This window comes from Marmota monax, unplaced genomic scaffold (genome assembly GCF_021218885.2).
Source record: "Marmota monax isolate L192 unplaced genomic scaffold, Marmota_monax_Labrador192_F-V1.1 WCK01_AAM20220418_F8-fsc00020, whole genome shotgun sequence".
NCBI lineage: Eukaryota > Metazoa > Chordata > Mammalia > Rodentia > Sciuridae > Marmota > Marmota monax.
The window spans coordinates 17,726,617-17,749,095 of NW_026692912.1; the positions used below are offsets into that span (position 1 = coordinate 17,726,617).

Below are 22,479 nucleotides of genomic sequence, written 5' to 3' on the forward strand. Positions count from 1 at the left end.
TCCTAGAATAAAAACTATGATTAAATATGAAGAGGAAGACTTCATATTCATCCCTGGCTTCTCTTTTCTTGGGGAAATCTCACCACTTTCTGAACTAATTTTAAAAAAAATTCTCTAGCTTTTACCTAGACATATATTCTATAATCAAGTTTGGCAAACTACATCCTGTAGACTGTGGTCTGTTTTGGTAAATGAGACTTTGTAAACCAGTAATTCAGACCTACTGGTTACATGTGGTCTGTGGCTGCTTTCCCACTTTAAATGTAAAGTTGAGTAGCTGAGACCCAGATCATTAGGGCTGAAAAGTCTGAAATACATACAGTCTTTATAATGTCTGTCAACCCCTGTCCTAAAAGAAAGGTTTCTGGAGAAAAATAGACTTTCCCTGAAGCTGAAGGTTCTATTTCACACCTGACAACTAACTTAACATAGCATGCTTGAAACAAGAGTCTCTAAATTTGTATTCCCTGATGCAGCAAATTTGACTGGCTTATAAAACCTTCACTCTTTCAAGAGCTGGGGAGGCTCAGTTGGTAGAGTGCTTGCCTTGCATGCACAAGGCCCTGTGTTCAATCCCCAGCACCACACACACACACACACACACACACACACGCGCGCGCACACGCACACACACCAAACAAATAAAAAACAACACCTTAACTCTTTCTTAAAATTTATAAACTAAAAAACATTGATTCTTATGAGGCAATTAAAAGAAATTATAACAATTTGATTTTTTTTTTCGTGTACAGGGGATTGAACCCAGAAATACTTAACCACTGAGCCATATCCTATCCCTTTTTTATATTTTATTTAGAGACAGGGTCTCCCTGAGTTGCTTAGGGCCTAGCTAAATTGCTGAGGCTGGCTGTGAACTCACGATCTTCCTGCTTCAGCTTCCAGAGCTGCTGGGATTACAGGTGTGTGCCACCATACGGGGCCAACAATTAGACATTGTCAGTATGATTTGTTTTATTTAATGATAAAATGAGAGATTTGAACTCTAGCACATTATAAATAAATTAAGTAAATAAAGGAAAAGCACTATATTTAAACATTATTCTGCCAGATGAAGACTTTATGGGCATATGTGATTAGTCTATAGAAGAGACCACTGACATTTTTAAGGTTTTTAGCATAAAATGGGCTGGGAAACATGGCATAATCCATTCCCCTACCCCAGAGTCTGAGGGAGTAAGAGCACAATGGCTGAGAGAGCCTGGCAGGAATACTCAGCCAGAGGTTTCTTGTGTTCTACTCTTTGGGTAGACCCTAGATGGAGATCCTGAGTTTGCCTTAAAGCTCACCTGGAGGACAATGTGGAGCCTGGGGAGGGCTGGTTGCTCTCTGAAGCTCTGTTCCCGGGGGAACTGTGGTCGCTGTCACCATGGTTGCTCCAGTGATTGGCTTCTTCCTCAAATTCCTGTCCAGACATGATCCTTTCGATCTCTTCTTCTGATATCTTTGACAAGGAATGAATATATGTTAGATTCGGTGCTTAAGATACCCTCTGTTTGTCTTTCAGGACTCAGAGCTTATTTAAATCTCATTGGATTCCCAGGTTCCCTCTCTTCCACCTCATACTCCAGGTCTCCCCCAATCTTATGACAGCTTGACTGCATACTGCCCAGCACCAAACAGTTCATCAGAGCCTTCCCCTTGCCCACTTAACCTGCTCTCATGTCACACAGTCTATGTGTTCCTTGACACTCCTCTTTGTCCTCGAGTCTACGCTTTCCTAACTCAATGACAATCTCCTTTTAAGAGTCAGTTCAAGGGGCTGGGGTTGTAGCTCAGTGATAGAGAACTTGCCTAGCACGTGTGAAGTACTGGGTTTGATCCTCAGCACCACATTAAAAAAAATAGTTATTGTGTTCATAAAAAAAAAAAAAAAAAACATTAAAAAAGAAGTTCACCATTTCTGAGGCTGGCTTTGAACTCATGATTCTCCTATCTCAGCCTCCAGAGCCACTGGGATTACAGATGTGCATCACTATGCCCATCTTCATCTTTACTTTTAATGTTTTTTTAGACAGGGTCTTGCTATGTTGCCCAGGTTGGTCTCAAACTCCCAGGCTCAAGCAATCTTCCTGTGCCAGCCTCCCAAGTAGCTAAGAATACAGGTGTGTGCCACTGTGCCCAAGTGTCATTGTTATTTTTATAGCACTATGGTATCATATAAAAGTATCCTCTAAAGACCTAAGGCCATGAAAGGACCTAGAAAAGAAGAAGTACTTAGTAAATGTATGTTAAATACACACACAATGTTCCATTTATTAAATACTGCCTATGTGTGAATAGGAAATACATTTTTTCCCCAATAGGAGATACATTTCTAATCCTATTAAGTAAAAGAAGAAATGGCAGCTCACATAGTGAACTGACTTAAACAAAGTCACACTGTATGCCTACATCTGGGCAGAGTTTGAGGAAGAGGTCGGAGTATGCAAGTATTCAGTCCAGTGCTCTAGCTACTACCATATAGAGAGTAAATACACTTCTTCTATAAAGTCTTTCACCTAGAGTTGAGGTCTAACTGGCTACATTCAGTACACAGAAGGAGAGTACTAAGGAGGTGGGGCCAGATGACTTTTTATGTGTTGTTCCTATGGAAACCTGGGAGGACATTTTCTTTGAAACCTGTCTGACTCAAATCTGCATACTTCTTTGCTCCACCAGCCTCTAAGAGAACCCTGAGTTACCTCTATAAATACAGAAACATTCAGAATTGGAAGACAGCTAGCACACAGGGCTTGAATAAGAAAAGGTTTAACTGGTACATAAATTGAAAGGTTGGTTTGAAATCCTTTGGATTACATACTACATTGGAAGGATTTTTTTTTTTTTTAAATTCAGTAGGAGTTGTATATAGTTTAAAAAGAAAAAAAGAAAAAAAAAAGAAGAAATAAAATATGTCTGTCTTTTCTCTTCAGGCGTTCTCAGAACTCTAACTCCCCCACCCCCCTTTTTTTTTTTTTTTTGTAGCTTCAGTGATTGTGGTGAGAGCTAGACCAGAGCTTGAAGAGCCAGAAAAACTTTGGCTGGGTGAAAAGGGTCCTGGTGAAGTCAGCTTACTTCAGCTGGGGGCTGAACCTGTCTCTCTCCCTGTGCACCAATGGGATACTGGGCAATCAGTGATACACAGAATAGAAAACAGAACATATTGAGAGTGGGTTCAAATTTCCTCATTTCCTAGCTGGGTGCTTTAGGGTAAGTTACTCAAGCTCTCTAAGCCTCAGTCCCCTCATCTGAAAAATGAAAACAACATTACCTCCCTGTAGCTCATGGTTCTCTTACAGGATGCTAAAGCAAAGAATTACACAGGTTTGAGTTGGATAGATTTGTGCACTGTGGGTGGGAATATAAATTGTACAGCTGCTATGAAAAACAGTATGGAGGTTCCTTAAAACCTTAAGGTTTTAAGATTCTTAAAACAGAACTTCCATATGATCCAGAAACCCCACTTCTGGGTATTTGCCCAAAAGAACTGAAATCAGAATCTCCTAGAGATATCTGCACTTCCATGTTCACTGCAAAATTATTCAAAATAGCCAAGAGGTAAAAACAACCTAAATGTGCAATAATGGAGGAAAGGATAAAGAAAATGTTCTATAAACACACAAAGTCTTAAAAAAGGAAGGAGTTCCTATTATATATGCTACAAGGATGAACCTTGAGAATGTTATGCTAAATAAAATAAGCTATGGGTCAAATATTTCATGATTCTACTTTATGAGGCATCTAAAGTAGTCAAATTCTTAGAAACGTAAGTACAATGGTGTTTGCCAGGGGCTGGGGGTCGGGAGCTGGGGAGCTGCTGTTAGTGTTACTGTATAGAGTTCAGTTGTGCAAGATGAAAAAGTTCTAGAGACATGCTATGTAACAATATGCATATAGTCAAGAACTGGACACTTGAAAATTTGTCAAGGTAGTTGGGTGTAGTGGCTCATGCCTGTAAATGCAGGAGGACCCCAAGTTTGAGGCTAGCTTGGGCAACACAGCAAGACCCTGTCTCAAAATAAAACAAAAAGAGCTGAATGTAATTCAATGGTAGAGTGCTTGCTTAGCATGCCTAAGCATGCCCTTGGTTCAATCCCTAGCGCTGCAAAGGGAAAAAAAGTTGTCAAAGTAGAACTCATGTTATATGTTTTTGTCACTGAGCTATACTTTTTTAAAAAATTCTTATTTTTAATCAGGATCTTGTTAAATTGCCCAGTTGGCCTTGAGCTTGTGGTCCTCTTGCCTTAACCTCCCAAGCATTATAGGTGTGCACTACCTGTATATCTTTTACCATTAAAAAAAAAAAAAAAAGCAACTACTAGTCCAGATTGAAATAGATTAACTCACAAAATATGACTTGAAAAATAATAATAAAAATTATTTTACAAAAAGAACACATGCTTGTACACACAGGGCCCTGGATTCAAACCCCAGCACCATTAAAAAAAAAAAAAGACACAACAATTCTGGGGGTCATTTTTTTTTTTCCGGATACCAGGGATTGAACCCATGGATGGGCATTTGGCCACTGAGCCACATCCCTGACCTCATTTTGTATTTTATTTAGAGACAGGGTCTCACTGAGTTGCTTATCACCTCGATATTGCTTTTGAACTTGTGATCCTCCCGTCTCATCCTCCTGAGCTGCTGGGATTATAGGCATGCACCACTGTGCCTGGCTTGGGGATCTTATATGGACACACAAACACATACACCCTGATTGAGTACATACTGTGTACCTAGTTCATGTAATAGGAAATCTCCCTTACATAAGTGTGTGCCTGACTTTCTTCATTTGTTCACATTTAATTGGAGAAATACCATCAATTAATTATCTCTTGAATCTGTTCCCTCTTCTCAAAATTCACTGTCATTACTCTACTGCAAACTATTACCTATATCTCTTGGAGTGGACTTCTGTAAAACCCTTTACACTGCTTTCTCTTTCTCTTTTTTTTTTTTAATTTTTTTAATATTTACTTATTTTTTGGCAGACACAACATTTTTGTTTGTATGCGGTGCTGAGGCTCGAACCCGGGCAGCACGCATGCCAGGCAAGCGCGCTACCGCTTGAGCCACATCCCCCTGCTTTCTCTTTCTTAGTTTTATTTACTCTAGTTCCACTCCTCACAAACTGGAAATTTCCACTGTTAGAATGATTTTTCTAGAGCGCTTACCTAGCATGTATAAGGCTCTGGGTTCAATCACTAGTACTGCCAAACAAACAAATGAAAAAAAAAATTTTTTTCTAAAATGAGAATCTGAGTACGCCCCATTCACCCACATTTAAACTCTTTTAGTAGCTTGCTCTTGGCTCACACCAAAAATTCTTAGTTCATACAGTCAAAGACAGACAAAGGCCACTTTTTAAAGAACTGACTCCAAATTCAAGTAATCTGCCTTATCTCCTGCCACTGTATTACATGAGCTGAATGCTACAGCCTCACTGAACAAATTCTTTGTCATTCCTTAAAACGTTCATCTTTGGGTCTTTTCACAGTCTAGGACAAATTAAAAACGTTTAGCTTCCCACCCTTCCCCAACACAGCTAATTCTTCCTCCTCTTTCAAGACTGAGTTCAAATTTGCCTTCTCAAGGAAGCTTTCCCCAAGTGCCTCCAGTCTCAACCAAGGTTCCAGCCCAAAGGAAAGAGAAGCCCTGCCCTGGGCTGGATCATTAGGCCCATGGAGTGAAGGGGGCATTCTCTGTTAAATCTTATGATACTATGTTGTCTGTTTACATCTCTGTCTCTCCCATTAGACAGAGTTCATAGTATAGAGCCTGACAGGGAGCAGGGGATGTATCTCAGTGGTAGCATGCTTGCCTAGCATGTATAGCATGTATTTGATCCCTAGCTTCAATAAAAGTGGGGGGGAACCCCAAAACCCACCAACTTGGCAAAGTAGGAACTTAGCAAATGTTTGTGAGATTGAAAGCAGTATTACTCTATTAATAAGGTAATGAACATTCTGCTGATAATCTTTAGATGAAATGAACAGCAAAGTATCTTGCAAATGAGAGGTCTAAAGTGAGCAGCTACAGGAGCATATGGAGCCCAGGCCTTCTAGGACAAAACAAGAGAGTAGGGCCTAGAACTCACCTGGACTGGCCCAATGCTCTTATTCCTGCCTCCAGGCATGCCATCTTCTCTGATAGCTGGAAGGAAACATAAGTTAAAGTAGTCAGAAGCATGCTCACAAGTCTAAACTTAAAAAGAGAATTTACATGGCCCAAAGTAGCAAGGTAGTAATTGGTGAAGCCAAGATTAAAACACAGATGTTTTTGGACCCAAAGCACATACTCTTTTCTGTTCTTGTAGGCAACCTTATAGGTAGGGGATACTTTGGGGCCCCCAGGACACCAGGAATATACTGCACACACTGTATACATTCAATACAATCTAACAAAAGTAAGAGCATTGTTAATTAGTCCACAGTTACATAAATCCCACCAGGATAATGCATCTTAAGGCTTTGGTAAATTCCAGGTGAGAGAGAACAGTTTGTTTGTTTGCTCATTTATTCTTCATACCAGGGATTGAACCCAGGGGCAATTAACCACTGAGCCACATCCCCAGTCCTTTTTTAAATTTTATTTACAGACAGGATTTCAATAAATTGCTGAGGCTGGCTTTGAACTCACAATCCTCCTGCCTCAGCCTCTAAAGCTGCTGGGATTATAGGCCTGAACCACCAAACCTGGCTGAGAATATTTATATTTTTAAATAAAATATTTTTTATTCCTAACCTAAGTTTAGGTCTGGTAGGATCAGGAAAACAGTTTGTTTTTTTTTTAATAGAATTGGAATTTTGAACTCACTGGCACAAAGGTAGTAAGTAGAGCTCCTTTGTGGTTGTAGGAGCTTGCTTAGCATTTTCCAACTATACAAAACATCCTTTAAATAGTACTAGCCACACTAAGAACAACTACTACTAGTACTATCGTCATCAGTGTTAATGAACCACTTAAAATGGGAACACACGGGGCTGGGGATGTGGCTCAAATGGTAGCGCGCTCGCCTGGCATGCGTGCGGCCCGGGTTCGATCCTCAGCACCACATACAAACAAAGATATTGTGTCCGCCGAAAACTAAAACTAAAAAATAAATATTAAAATTCTCTCTCTCTCTAAAAAAAAAAAAATGGGGACACACGAAGGAAGACCTGATTAGAAATTAAAGTAGGACCCTGATCGTTAGGCAAAGCTTTCTGGAAAAGACAACTTCTGAACTAAGTCTTAAAAGACGAGGAGGATTTAGGCAAGCAGGAAAAGTGTGCTCCAGGTTGACTGAACAGAGTATAGAAAAGCTTCAAGCCAAGCCAGGCATGGTGGTGCAAGCTTATAATCCCAGCGGCTTGGGAGGCTGAGGTAGGAGGATCCAGAGTTCAAAACCAGCCTCAGCAAAAGCGAGGTACTAAGCAACTCAGTGAGATCCTGTCTCTAAATAAAATACAAAAATAGGGTTGGGAACGTGGCTCAGTGATTGAGTGCCCCTGAATTCAATCCTCGCCCAACACCAAAAAAAAGGGAAATGCTTTAAGTCAAAACTAAGCATGGACTGCTCTTTCTAGGAACTTCCAGGTGGTTAGATCTGGATAAGACACTGGAGGGGTGAAGGTGGTATGTGAAGGAAAAGTAGCAAAATAAGGATGGAGAGGCCAAGAGAGGCCAGGTCATCAAGAGCCTAGAATGTCAGGTTAAGGATATGGACTTCAGCTGAGGAGCCTGGGGACGGGCAGAGATGCAAGGGAGTGATGTGGTCACACTGGTATTTTTGAAAAATCTTTGTGATGATCACTGTCTTGGGTGGCTTTAAAGAGCTAATGACAGAGGATATACTAATGCCATTATGTGAGAGCAAGCTTTGCCATAATACACTTGCAACAAAAACAAACAAAAAAGCACATAAGGAATCTAGGAAGTCCTTGGGGAAAGGCTGATTGCCGCAAATAGTGAGAGCTGTAAACATAACACTCAGTTTCTGATGGAAAGTTCATTTTCCTTAAAGTAGACATCATCCGTGATGTCCTCAGATTTTACATTTCAGAATTAGACAAGTTTGGGTCCAAATCCTGTTTCTGCCCAATCTGTGTAATTACAAATTTCTTTACCCCTCTGAAGTTTATTGAAGAGTAAAGAGGGGATACTAGTACTTGTCATGTTACATAAAATAGTACAGTTAAAATAAGTACAAAATAGTGGTAATGACTCTCCCTCTCCCCAGCCTTTTTTCTCTGAACAAAGGAGATAAGCAAACCAAGATTCCTTTTTTTTTTAATATTTATTTTTTAGTTACAGGTAGACACACAATATCTTCACTTTATTTTTATGTGGTGCTGAGGATCGAACCCAGTGCCTCAGGCGTGGTAGGCGAGCACTCTACCTCTGAGCCACAACCCCAGGCCCTGTTTTTTATTTATTTTTTAATATTATTTTTAGTTGACAGACCTTTTATTTTATTTATTTATATGCAGTGCTAAGAATCTAACCCAGTGCCAGTGCCCCACACATGCCAGGCAAGTGCGCTATTGCTGAGCCCCAGCCCCAGCCCCCAAGGTTCCATTCTTTACTTTGTAAAAGTCTTAATATCTTCATCTACAAAACCAAGGCAATAAAGTCAGCTTTACAAGTCTGCTGTGAATATGGAGTAAGAAACATACATGGTCTATATTAAGTTAGACGTATGCAAGCTGTTGCCTGGGAGCTCACTTTAGACCTAATTGTGAGTTCTACGAATCCTTAAAATTCCTTCTCTGCTATGCCAGGGTCAATGATAACTTTAGTCACTTCTTATACTGACATCTCACATGTCTATCAGCTTACAGCTATAAATCAAAGACCTAACACTGAATGGTGCAACGCTGAATATCTTTTAGAAGACATCTCACACTCACTGTCCTGGAGGTTGAGGAAGGAACTCAATATGCTTAACTTAACTTTTATTTTGTTTAAAGGACCACAGATCCTAAAGTCTTATATCTTGCCATTTCTTATTCTGAAACTGGAAAGTTTATGTCCTCCCTAAACCCCAACTGAAACAAGGAAAATTCACACATGATGGACATGTACTATGTATTAGGTACTAAAACTCATGAGGAGAATATTAGCATTGCTCCCACTAAAGAGCTCAATGTAAGGCCCAAAGAAATGAAGAATTTTCTTCAAGGAGAGAGAGAGAAAATAAACATCAGAATCAATGTTGAAACGCAGACTATAAAACTCTAAGACCAGTCTTCTTTCCATTACCATTATTTCATATAACATTTATGTGTCCTACTGGAGAAATATAACATACTTCTATGTGGTACATAAACTCTTTTATTCTAATGTGTATTTAAAATACTGATTTTTTTCATTCAACTTTTATTTTTTTAAAGTGTATTTAAAGGAGAAGATAAGGTAAAGATGATAAAATTCATCAAAATGGCATGCAGAACTGAAGTATGGGAAAAAATTCAATGTGCCATAATGCCTCTGTTAAAACAAAACCCTGCATTATATTACAGCTCATAGTTGTGTATATGTTATTTCATTTGATCATCACAACCACCTTGGAAGGTACACATTTTTACTATTATCCATGTCTTTTAGAGATGAGGAAGTAGAGCTCAGTGAGGTAGAGACTTACTCTAGATTACTCGTAAAGAACTGACAGAGCTGAAATTTCAGTTAAGATTTTGGCAACCAACCAAACCCAGAAACCAGAAATGTGACACAAAACATCCAATCCCTGCTCAAAACCTGTTGGTGGCTTTCTCTGGTGTAGGGGCTAAAAGCCTAAGTTCCTCAGCGTGGCATTCAAGACTGTCTGTGATCTGGTTCCTATGGGGCTCTTCATCCTCACCTCTGGCCATAAATGCTACTCCCTTGCTGCAGAAAACTATTTGTTAGTCCTTGAGGATGCCATGCTGTTTTCCACAGCTGTACCTCTACCACATGTTGCCTCTGCTCAGAAAAAAACCTTTACAGTGGAGAAGTCTGGCAAAACCACTTTACCCAAGACATCACCTTTACCAAATGATTCAGGTTGGCAGCACCAATAATGGTACAAACTCACAACCACATGCTCTTAATATGATGACCTTAGAGGAATGCAACATTGTTTCTGTGAATTTTCACCCAAAATGTATAACCTAAATCTTACCATGAGGCAACTGACAAACCCAAATTGAGAAATATTCTTCAATAAATTACCTATTTGCTTCAAAGTAAAAAATGTTATTCAGGACAAAATATAAAGAACTATTTCTGACTAGAGAAGACTAAAGATAAACAAATGTCTTCAATGATCCTGGATCGCTGGCTCTAGATCAGGAAAATCACAATTGCTATAAAGGACATTAGGATAACTGGTGAAAATTGAATAAAGTCTGCTAATTAGAAAAAGTATCATGTTAAATTCCCTGATTTTAAAGACATAGTGAAGTTCTACTGTTGCAAATTTTCTGTAAGTTTGAAATCATTTCCAAATAAAACATGAAAACCAAGTTTAAAGGTGTTTTAAAAGTCCTTTAACCCAGGTGTGGTGGTGCACACTTGTAATCCCAGTGACTGGGGAGGCCGAAGCAGGAGAATCACAAGTTTGAGGCCCGCCTCAGCAATTTAGCGAGGTCCTAAGAAACTCAGTGAGGTTTCAAAATAACCTGTCTCAAAATAAAAAATCAAAAGGGCTAGGGATGTGGCTTAGTGGTTAAGTGCCCCTAGGAACAATCCCTGGTTTGAAGGAATCAAACTTTCAGCTCCTTACAAACTTAAAGGTCTTTTTTCCCCTTAAAGTTTGTAAGGAGTTGAAACTTTGATTCCTTTAAGAAGCTGCTCAAATGTTATCTGTCCTTGAGATTTCTCAATGCTCCATTCAGGCCTCTGTACTGTGTCCTGGCACTTTTTCTCCTGATACAATGATATGCCAATGCCAGAGAAGCGCTGTCTTACAATGCATCCAGAAAATATCACCTCCTCTAGGCAACTGTCCTTAACCTTTTTCTTCTGAACCATTACTATAATTAGCAAGTTATGAAACCACAAAATTAAGAATCTTTTTTTTTTTTAAATTGGGGATTGAACCCAGGGGATTATACCATTGAGTTATACCCTGAGCCCTTTTTACTTTTTGAGATAGTGTCTCCCTAAATTGCCCAAGCTAGTCTGGAACTTGTCATCTTTTTGCTTCGTTCTTCGGTCTCCTGAGTAGCTGGGACTACAGGTGTATGCCACCATACTCAGTGAGGCATGTTTTACATTAATTACTTAACTGACATGGATTCCCCCCAGGAGGCCCAATGCATCTTCCTCTCTCTTTTGACATTTCCCTTCTTGCTGTGGCCCTCCATCAATTCATCTAATTAGGAAGCATCCTATCATTACTGGGTTATCTGCTTAGGGGCACTGAAAAGCAGGACTTGGTCATGGTCCTCACATGTCTCATTGTCTAATGATGGGGAAACAGACAAGTGAACAGATAAAGACAATGCAAGGTAATTAGGGCTACAGTGGAGGGCATATCAGGGGCTATGGGAAAAAAGGAGGGTCATTGGTGTGGGGGGAATGCGTGTGCCAGAGAAGACTTCTAGAGAATGTTACAGATAAAAGTTGAGCCTTGAAAGAAAAGTATATAATATATAGTGAGGTGAAGAAGAAGGGGTAGGATATTCCAGGAAGATGAAACCATATCTGCAAAGCCCTTGAAATATGAAGTTTTTGAAGACCTGGATTGGAATGCAGATTGTGATGGGGAGCAGCAGACAGAAAAGGGAAAGGATGAAGTAGCTGATGCCAGAGTCAGAGGGGCCCTGAAAATAATTTTGAGAGTTGGATGTGGTGGTACGCGCCTGTAATCCCAGTGACTCGGGAGGCTAAGGCAGAAGGATTGCAAGTTTGAAGTCAGCCTCAGCAACATAATGAGGCTCTAAGTAACTTAGTGAGACCCTGTCTCAAAATAACAAATAATAAGGGTTGGGGATATGGTTCAGTGGTTAAGCACCCCTGGGTTCCATCTCTGGTACTAAAAAAACAAAAGCAAAAATAATAACAACAACAACAACAAAAAAGGAAAACCTTTTTGAGGAGACTGACTTTATCCTAAAGACTGCAATTTGGGTGAGGGGTATATGTGGGGGGCGGGTGATGAGGAGGAGTAGTACTGGGCCAGTCATGGGCCTGGACAGAGTCAGAGGGGATCAGCTTCCACTCATTATCCTCCTTTAGATTTTACTCACTACCTTAATAATTAATTTCCTGACCAGCCAACTTCCAGGTCTGAAAGATATTTAGTTCTCTATCTAAAGATGGGGAACAAGAGAGGGCTGCTCATACATGGTCCCAGCCACAATTGGCAGTTGCATTTTTAAGTTACTTCTTAAAATTTTGAGGTAAAGTCAGACTTACAGAAGAGTTGTGAAAATAGTATGGAGAGTTTCCATGTTCTCTATACCTACCTTTTTCCTTCTTTTTACACTATATATCCCATAGACTATAGACTATTAAAACTAAGAAATAAATTTTGGAATAATATTATTAACCAAAAAGCAGTAAAGACTATATGTGGGTTCCTACAGTGGTTCCACAGATGTCCTTTTTTGTTCAATCACAGATGGCACACTGTATTTAGTAGCAATTTCTCCGTAGTTTTCCCAAATCTGTGATAGTCCTTCTATCTTTCCTTGATGTTTGAGACCTTGACACTTTTCAAGAATATGCTATAGAATGTCAGTTATTTGGAAGACTGTCCCTCAATATGGGCTTGTCTGTTTTCTGGAGATTGGACTGAGAATGAAATTAGCTTTCTGTGTGTATATACCTATGCCCTTCTCAATGTATCACATCAGGTGTAAAATAATGTCAGTATGTTTTACTGGTTATTTTAACCTTGACCTCTTGGCTAAAGTACAATTCTCTGTGGAAAATATTTTCCCCTTTGTAATTATTGAATATTATCAGACTATACAAATATTCTGTTTTTGTTTAAACTGATGTCACTTATGTTGGACCTATCAGTTCATCTTGTCTGCAGCAGTTAATACTATGGTGCTTTAACAGTGTTCCTTCATGCCTTCAACATTTATCAACTGGAATTCTCTTACAAGGAAAAGTTGTCCCTTCACTTTACTGACTTAGGTATTTCTTTCAGCATGAACTCATGGATATTTATTTTATTCCTTGGGTTAAAAGCTAATTCTAGGCCGGGCATGGTGGCATCTGCTTATAATCCCAGCAACTGGGGAGGTTGAGGCAAGAGGATCAAAAGTTCAAAACCAGCCTCAGCAACTCAGCAAGGCCCCTAAGCAACTTAGTGAGACCCTGTCTCTAAATAAAATATAGAAAGGGCTGGGGATGTGGCTCAGTGGTTAAACACCCCTGATTCAATCCCTGATACCAAAAAAACACAATACAACAAAACGGAACAAAACAAATAAACAAATACTAGAATTATTTTGTTGCCTAAATTGTTCCAATTTTGACCACTGGAAGCACTTTCAGGCTGGGCTCTGTGTCCTTCTGACATGCTGCTGCTGTCCACCCCCCCCCACCCATTTCTTCTTCTTTTTCTTTAGTATTTCCTAAATTTTTTGCACCACAAGATACTCCAGGTTCATTTGATATTTTCCCTGTCCCAGATCTAGAATCAACCAGTCCTGACTCCTTTTACTGGTATTTAGAAACCAAGATCTGGGTGCTAGGTATGCTCATTGCAACTGGGGTATAACTGCTCCTAGCCCCTTCTAGTGGCTAGAGCTTGGAAAGACATATAGATATACTAAGTCATGTATCCTCACACATCTGCTTTTTATTTTTTCCACCCTCCTGTCCGTTATCTAAACATGAGTCCATTCTGATACCACTGATTCCAATTAGCACCTGAGGTTTTATCCTGGTCTTTCCTGATTGATTGTAGTACTGGGGATTAAACCCAAGGGCACTCTTACCACTGAGTTACACCCTCAGCCCTTTTTACTTTATATTTTGAGACAGGATTTTGCTAAATTGTTCAGGCTGGCCTCAAATGTGCTTCAGCCACCCAAGTTGCTGGGATTACAGGTGTGCACCACTGTGCCAGGCACCATTCTTGACTTATATTCTCTGATATGCAAAACCTGACTCTCATCACCTACAATATATTAATCACAAAATACAATTAAAGTAGGAACAAAATTCCTAACATATAACCTTGAGAGAAATAAATTTTACAAACTAGAGTGCTTTGTACACAATTCTTTGTGTCTTTTGCCTTACAATATACAGTCAAAACACTGTTTTCCAAGGTCAGCTCCTTTCTTCTCTATGCCCTTCAGTGTGGTTATGTGACTTGTTATAACACCAGTTAGATTCATTCACTGCCATAGTGCATATTCCAGTTCTCAGTTCCCTGCCCCCAAACCTATCACATACTGGTTGATTAAAATAATTGTAACATCCAGTAGAATTCACTTTTTGTGTGGTGTATAGTTCTATGAGTTTTGACAAATGTATATATTTATCAGCTATCATAGTTTTATACAGATTATTTCTTACCTTCAAAATATGACAACTAATTTTAATTCTGCTTTCTCAGCACCAACCAGAAGGTGGCAGGGTTTGTCTCTGAGAGGCAGTGTTCACTAGGCAATGGGGCCTGGCCTGCTTTACATGCAAATAAATGGACAACTCTCTATCCCTCATTCTCCATGTTTAATCTCCAGTTATGCTTAAGGGAAGTTATAAGTTTTTTCTTCCCTAAAATAGGTGAGTTTGGCTGGAAGTCTCAGAATTTTCACAATCTAACTGAATAAAGCAGATGATTGATCAGAGAATAAGAAGGTATCCCACAATTATTCTTAGATAAAATATTCACATTGAAGGCAAGAAAGGGTAATGAGAAAAGCAGAGGAAAAAACCAAATTAGGGTGAGGGCAGGAAGACGACTACAGACTCTCCAAGACAGTACTGGTTTGGTACTGGTGGCTGGGAAAGGTTTTCATAAGAGGAAAGTGACAGTGGGCAGGGAAAGGATTTCTAGATAAAGGAAGAGGCTGAGCACAGGCAAAATGGTTTAAATCATCCCAGAGGCAGTGTTCTGGAAAGAAAGGTTAGAAAGATAGGCAGGGACCATCAAACTTAGCAACACTTCAAATGTCCTACTGTGGCATTTGTTTAGCATTCAGTAAACATGATATTCTAACACACATATAGCTATGTCACAGACATATGAAGCACTTAGTTGTCCATGTGATAATGCCTAAGCTCTGATTGACTAACAACAAATTCTAACTTAGAAATTATTAATTGTCGTCATAACCATCCCTAAACTAACTACTGCCAAGTAGTTTTATCTCCCTAAATTACCTTTATAAAGTGGAATAATAGTCAATAAAAGGGTTATTATGTGTATTCAATGGTATAATGCATGGAAAGTACAAGAGTTTCTGGTACATGTGAGTGCTCAATAGTATTATGAATAAATTACAAACCACCAAAATTTATCTAAATGCTCTCTCGTATCTCCCTTAACCTTTTTTCCTAATAAGTAAGTTTTTAAAAGATCCTTCTTTTTTTTAAGTATAGAATTATTTTTTAATATGTCAGTGGATATTTATTTATTAATATGCTGTGCTGAAAATTGAACTCATTGCCTCACACAAGCTAGGCAAATGCTCTACCACTGAGCTACAGCCCCAGCCCCTTAAAAAGATCCTTCTTATCCCTCACATAGTAGAATCAGTCTAAAGGACATCTGGTGACCAGGGAGGGATATGGCTCAATGGTAGAGCATCTGACTGGTATATGTGAGACTCTGGGTTTAATTCCCAGCACTGCCCGCCCCCCCACCCCAGAAAAAAAAAGTACATCTGGATGCCTACATTCATTAATGCTACAAAACCAACTTGAATAGTTCACCAAATCTAACTCCTCTATTCTCATGTACTGCTGCTATGAACCTCTAATACGATGCTGTGTTTTTCACATACATTATCATATTCAGTCCTCTACAGAACTCTGAAAGGTATTCACATATCATTTCAAAGGTAAGATCATATAAAATATCAGAGACATAAAGTAAACTTGTTAAGTCTACAGGGTGGTCTGCTTCTAGAGCCTCCTTTCTACTGAATGACAGTGTCCTCTTCTATTCATAATCTTGTGTTCTGGCACTGGCCCTTCTCTTAACTACATCCAGGTTCTCTGTGCCAATAGCTCACAAACTTCTTGGTGTTCTGAGGTACTTCAAACTGGGAACTGCCAAGGTGAACATTTTGCTCCATTCTGCCCTTTGGCCTGACTTTTTTTTTCCTGACCATTATTCTTTTTTTTTAAAAAAAAAAAAAAAAAAAGAGAGAGTGAGAGAGGAGAGAGAGAGAGAGAGAATTTTAATATTTATTTTTTAGTTATCGGCAGATACAACATCTTTGTTTTGTATGTGGTGCTGAGGATCGAACCCGGGCTGCACGCATGCCAGGCGAGCGTGCTACCACTTGAGCCACATCCCCAGCCCCCTGACCATTATTCTTAATCCAAATCCTCAACTTTAACTTCTGACGTTGCCTAAAAGTGTGTCACCAACTCCTATTGGGTGAGTTTCTTCCATAACTCCAACTTCCATCTGTGCTACTTTGTTCTCTACACCATCCTTCTGGGCTCTTCTAAAAACTTTCTGGGTAGTTTTTCTATTTCTCCTACCTCAATCCATTCTTCAAAGCTTCCCTTTAATAATTAATCTTAGTATATTAATTAATTTCCTAATGGCTCTTAGGAAACTTCCCAATAAACCACAAACTCTTCATCAACCTAGATACAGATTTCTGAACACATCCAGCCTCTGAATACACCACGGTTTTAGTAAACAAAATTATACCACATTCACAAGACCGCCTGTCTCATACGTGACTTTTAACCATCTAAATTCCTACTTTATATTATCATCATTCTTTGAAAAACTAGGGGAGTATATTAATCCCAGCCAGGATCTAATTGTTAACTGGGGTCTTACCATACAGGGCCTATGCATTAGCTGCCACAGAATCCTTAACATCATATGTCTTTCCTCTCACCTAAACTGGGAGGTTCCCATATGCAGGAGATATATTTTTGAGTTATGAGCATACAAGGTAAGACCTGATGTATAGTGCAGGCTTGGGAAATTAATAACTCTAAAATATAATAGCTGATACTAAAGGTACAAGATGGGTGAAGGGTGGGCAGTTAGGAGCACTGAGTACCACTCACCCTTCCGGTTCATCCCCATCTGGAGGCATTTGAGTAGGCGGCAGTATTGGCACCTGTTTCTCTGTTTCCGAGACATGACACAGTTCTTGTCACGACTGCATCGATATACCCGTTTGTTACAAATGCTCCGCTTGAAGAACCCTTTGCAGCCCTCACAGGAGATGATCCCATAGTGCAAGCCTGTAGCACGATCCCCACAAATAAGACAGGTTCGTTGTTCGGCCCGATCATCTGGAACAGAAACTAATAAACATGTTCAAGTTAGAGTACAGTGGAAATAATGGCTTTAAGGCCACAGTTCCTAAAAGAAGCATCCTTGCTCTGGAAAGATCAAGACCACCACCATCTTCAGACTAACTGGTATACAGGTGGCATCTCTGAAACCTTTGCCACAGGAACAGACTCCTGTATCTACCTGCAGATATCACAGACACTGCTTATCTGGGGGGGAAAACAAAACAAAACAAAAAAAACCTCATAAACCTCCCCAGGAGTTTCATTATCACTTGGATCAATATCCAAGTCAGAAACCTAGGAAAAATCTTTGACTTCTTCCCTCTCCCTTCTTCATCCACAGCCCATCAATATTACCTGTTAGGAAGGTGGCAAGGATTACTGATAATATATTTAAGTGCCTAGCACATGGTATACGTTAGTATACATCCAATAAATAGTAAATGTAATTTTTTACAAGTGAAGAAGTTTAAACCATGCCCAGAGTAGCTAGCCAGCCAGACACAGAAAACAGGTATTTTTATCCACATTTTTTTTTACTGATGCATTATAGTTGTACATAATGGTGGAATTTGTTGTTATGTATTCCTATACGCACACAATGTAACAATATAATTTAGCCAATATCATTCCCTAGCACGCTCCCCATTCCCCTTTCCTTCCCTTCTTCCCACTCCCTGTTCCCTTTCTTTTCTTTTATTCTACTGATCCCCCCAACCTTTCTTTTCCTTTTTCCTCTTTAGTTCCCACATGAGAGAAAACACATATAATTCTTGATCTTCTGAGTTTGGCTTATTTTGCTTAACACAATGTTCTCAAGTTCCAACCACTGTGTGTGTGTTGTACTGGGGAATGAACCCAAGGCCTGTGCATTCGAGGCAAGCACTCTAACAACTGAGCTATATCCCCAGCCCAAGTTCCATCCATTTTTCTGCAAATAATAATTTCATTCTTCTTTATAGCTGAATAATACTCCACTGTGTATATATACCACAGAGAAAACAGATATTTATTGAGCAACTATTCTATTTCAGGCACTCTTCTAAGGCATGAATGCTGCTGTGGACAAAAATCCCTGAAAGGGCTGGACATGCAGCTTAGTGGGAGAGTACTTTCCTAGCATGTACTATGCCCTGGCACTGCCCCACACCCCCCCACACACACCGAGAGAGAGAGAGAGAGAGAGAGAGAGAGAGAGAGAGAGATATTCGAGTGAGTGTCAGTCCCTGGTAGGATTTACATTCCAGAGGAACATCTATTCTGTGTCCAGGCCCTATCCTAGGATATAAATAAATCAGCACGATCCCTGCAGCCAAGGAATTCATTGATTTGCAGCAAACAAGTTAGGACGAGGGGAAGTTAGGAAGTTAGGAAGAGGAAGACTATTCCTCTTCCTTTTTCTTCAGACCAAGCAACTGTAAAGAACAGGCATCCTGGTGAACTAAGGTGTGAGACCCTGTCAGTGGGCTCAAGAAAAGTTCAAAAAAGATCTTCCTCAGAGGCCAAGTCAGAAAACCAGACACTTGAACCACATTCCTAAGTAAGAGGCAAGATACAATAGTTGAGGACATCGTTACACTTTGAAAAAGAGTCCTTACAATTAAACCTAAATGAACCCTAGCTCTGATTTAGAGCCTAATTTGAATCTAATATGAACCACCAACTGGGCAAAATTAAGTTACTTTGCCTAGGTATTATTTCCTCTGTCTGTAAAATAAGGACTATAATGGTATCTATATCCCATGGATAAAGAACTCATCTCAGGGGCTGGGGATGTGGCTCAAGCGGTAGCGCACTGGCCTGGCATGCGTGCGGCCCGGGTTCGATCCTCAGCACCACATACAAACAAAGATGTTGTGTCTGCTGAAAAACTGAAAAATAAATATTAAAAAATTTGAAAAAAAAGAACTCATCTCAGTGCTTAGCTACAATAATCATTTAGTAAGTGTTATTATTGTCATTATTTTTATTATCCTAACAGGTATAGACATAATGCTACTCCTCTCAAGAAAAGCATTTGAAGGTAATTTTAAAGAAAGGAGGGTCATGGCGACATACATAAGAAGGATATAGAGAAAGAAGGAAGCTTGCATTTATGGAGCTCTTATGATATGCCAACTTTGTGATAAGTCTCTATGATTACCACTGTAGTAAGCTGAATTAGGGCCACCCATAGGTACCAGGCCCTAATCCCTAGAACTGTGAAATGCTACATACAAGGGAAAAGGGTCTTTGGAGAGATGATCAAATTAAGGATCTTGAATTGGGACGATTATTCTGAACTATATGGGTGTCTCCAAATGTAATCACAAGCATACTTATGAGATAATTTATTATATTATTATTTTATTTTCTGGTTCTGGGAATTAACCCGGGGATGCTCTACCATTAAGCTACATCCCTAGTCCTTTTTATTTTTTTGAGATAGGGTCTTGCTTAGTTGTGGAGGTTGACCTCAAATTTGCAATCATCCTGCCTCTCAGTCTCCTGTGTAGCTGGGTTTAGAGGTGTGTATCACTGTACCTGACTTAATTTAGTTTTCTTCATTTGTATTAATCTACTAAAATATAGTGGAGAAAAAAATGGGCCAAATTAGCACTTCAAACTTAAGACCACAGCTCACAGTAACTGCAGTTGATAAAGAGCTGAGGGTTTAAACATGACAGATATTTGAAACCTTGAATAAGGTAGTCTGCTTGCTATCTACAAAAATATCAATAGGTAAAAATAGTGTGGGTAGAGAGCATATTCTAATTCATCAGAGAAATTGAATGTCTGTCTTATCAGAAGTATTAGAAGGTCTCAGACTGCAAACTTTAAATACCAATTCCTATGAATGGAAGCTGGGACTTCTTGGAGAAATGGTTGATTCCAAGCATGAGGCAGAATACAGATAAAATGAGGTTGGTTGTACTATCCAAACTAGTAATAGGGTCATGTCAAAATGATACAGTGAGCAATGTAAAAATTATCTCACTAGTCTAAGATGGAGCAATCCATACATCAAAAAGAATACGGATGACAATGGATTAAAATATTTCCAATACAAAATAAAAGAATTCATATTATTTAAAAAGAAAAACCTCCAGTTATCACTGGAGGTTGCTAGGACACAAATTCATTATTCTGAAAACTGATAAAATAAAAGAGAAAAAATTAAACATTAAAGTAAAAACCACTGAATGAGCTAGGGTTCTGGCTCAGTGGGAGAGTGCTTGCCTAGCATGTATGAGGCACTGGGTATGAGTACCAGCACTGCATATAAATAAATGAATAAAATAAAGGTCCATCAACAACTAAAATATACATAAAATTAAAAAAAACCCACTGGAAATTGTTGTCTTTTGTGCTCCTTCCCCAAAAGTAAGCAGAGAGAAAATCAAGACAGTATTTATTTGTTCATTTATTTGGTACTGGGGATTGAATCCAGGGGCACGTTACCCCTGAGCTACACACATCCTCGGCCTTTTTAATTTTTTTAAATTTTTTTTAGTTGTTGACAGAAGTTTAATTTATTTATATGTGGTGCTGAGAATTGAACCCAGTGTCTCACACATGCTAGGTAGGTGCTCCACCACTAAGCTACAACCTCAGCCTCCCTTTTTATTTTTATTTCAAGGCAAAGTCTTGCTAAGTCCTTAAGGCCTAGCTAAGTTACTAAGGTTGGTCGTGAACTTGCCAACCTTCTGTCTCAGCCTTCCAAATCTCAGGGATTATAGGCATGTGCCACCATGCCTGACCCAAGATAAGTTTTTTAAAAACTTTAAACTATGAAATCAAGAAGATTGGGATAAGGTGAACAGAAATAAATGGCAACCAAGGGAACAGGCATAGGTGAGGAGGTAGAATTGATCTCAGGGTCCACAGCAAGATAAACCTCAAGGTGGAGGGGGGGTGGAGAGAGAGAGAGAAAGAGAGAGAGAGAGGGAGGGAGGGAGGGGGAGGGCAACTGTTGGCTGTATAAATCTCTGGGGCAGAGACAAAACAAAAAGATTAAAATCTGGCCAAGAGATTAAGAGCTTGGATTCCAGAATCAGACTCCCTGGGTTCAAATCTAGCTTCTATCACTTGCTCGCTGTGTTTTTTGTCAAAGTTTCTTTTTTTTTTTTAACACTATTTTATTGATTTATTTTTATGTGGTGCTGAGGATTAAACCTAGTGCCTCATACATGCAAAACAAGCACTCCACTGCTGAGCCACAACCCCAGCCCTTGTCAAGGTTTTTAAACTCCATAGAATTATTTCAGTTTTTAGTCTATAAAATGTGAATAAAAGATTACATTAACTTTTCTCAAAGAACTGTTGTGAGAATCAATGAAACTGCCTCTAAATAATATGGAGCTCTAGTTCTCTCATGGTCTATACTAGAATGAAAGAGCTCTGTGAAGAGTAAGAGCTTGATAATATTGTTGATAAAGTCTTATCTTTTTTTTTAAACCTAAAAACTTAAAAAGAATTAAACTAGCACAGAAGAGGAATACTCAAGCTGGTGGCAGGGGAAAGTAATGACATTTTCTAGCAGAGATGAGTTTTGAATTATGACTACCAGTTAGGGAAGCAAAGGTGGAGGAGAGAGAGAGGCGAAGAAATATTTAGCATATAAAGTCATGTCTTCAATTTGGTGCTTAGAAACCCCTTTTCACCTTGGGTTTCCTCTGAGAAGAATCTTACTCTTTCTTAAAAGAGCAAGTAGTTCAGCAAAACAACCAATAAAAGTCACACAGCCTGGTGTAATGGTGCATGCCTATAATCCCAGAAACTCAGAAGCCTGAGGCAGCGGGATGGCATGTTTGAGGCCACCCCAGTCGACTTAGTAAGACACTGTCTGAAAACAATGAGCTCAGTGGTAGAACTTTTGTTCCAGTTGAAGTATGCACATTTTTTCATGTGTACATACACAGTGGGATTCTAGCTATCAAGGTGTAAAGTCTGATATACATTGGCTTGGTGTTTAGGATGCCCTTGGTATCAATTTCAGCTTTGTCACTTCCTTCAATTAAGTCTCACTGTGAACTATAAAATCTCTCAACAACAGAGATGACTTGTACA

The 22,479-nt window shown here is 39.3% G+C and overlaps 1 protein-coding gene across 5 annotated transcripts in view; it reads right to left on the reverse strand.

Moving 5' to 3' along the window:
* The window catches only part of Nr6a1 (nuclear receptor subfamily 6 group A member 1), a 211,325-nt gene that overhangs the window by 18,373 nt on the left and 170,473 nt on the right, over nucleotides 1-22,479 (reverse strand). For all 5 annotated transcript variants that reach the window (XM_046451748.2, XM_046451746.2, XM_046451745.2 and 2 more), the window contains 3 exons: nucleotides 17,197-17,439; nucleotides 6,101-6,156; nucleotides 1,308-1,462 (listed from right to left, as the gene is read on the reverse strand). In XM_046451748.2, the coding sequence (XP_046307704.1) occupies nucleotides 1,308-1,462; nucleotides 6,101-6,156; nucleotides 17,197-17,439 (454 nt within the window). The remainder of the gene's footprint in view (nucleotides 1-1,307; nucleotides 1,463-6,100; nucleotides 6,157-17,196; nucleotides 17,440-22,479) is intronic.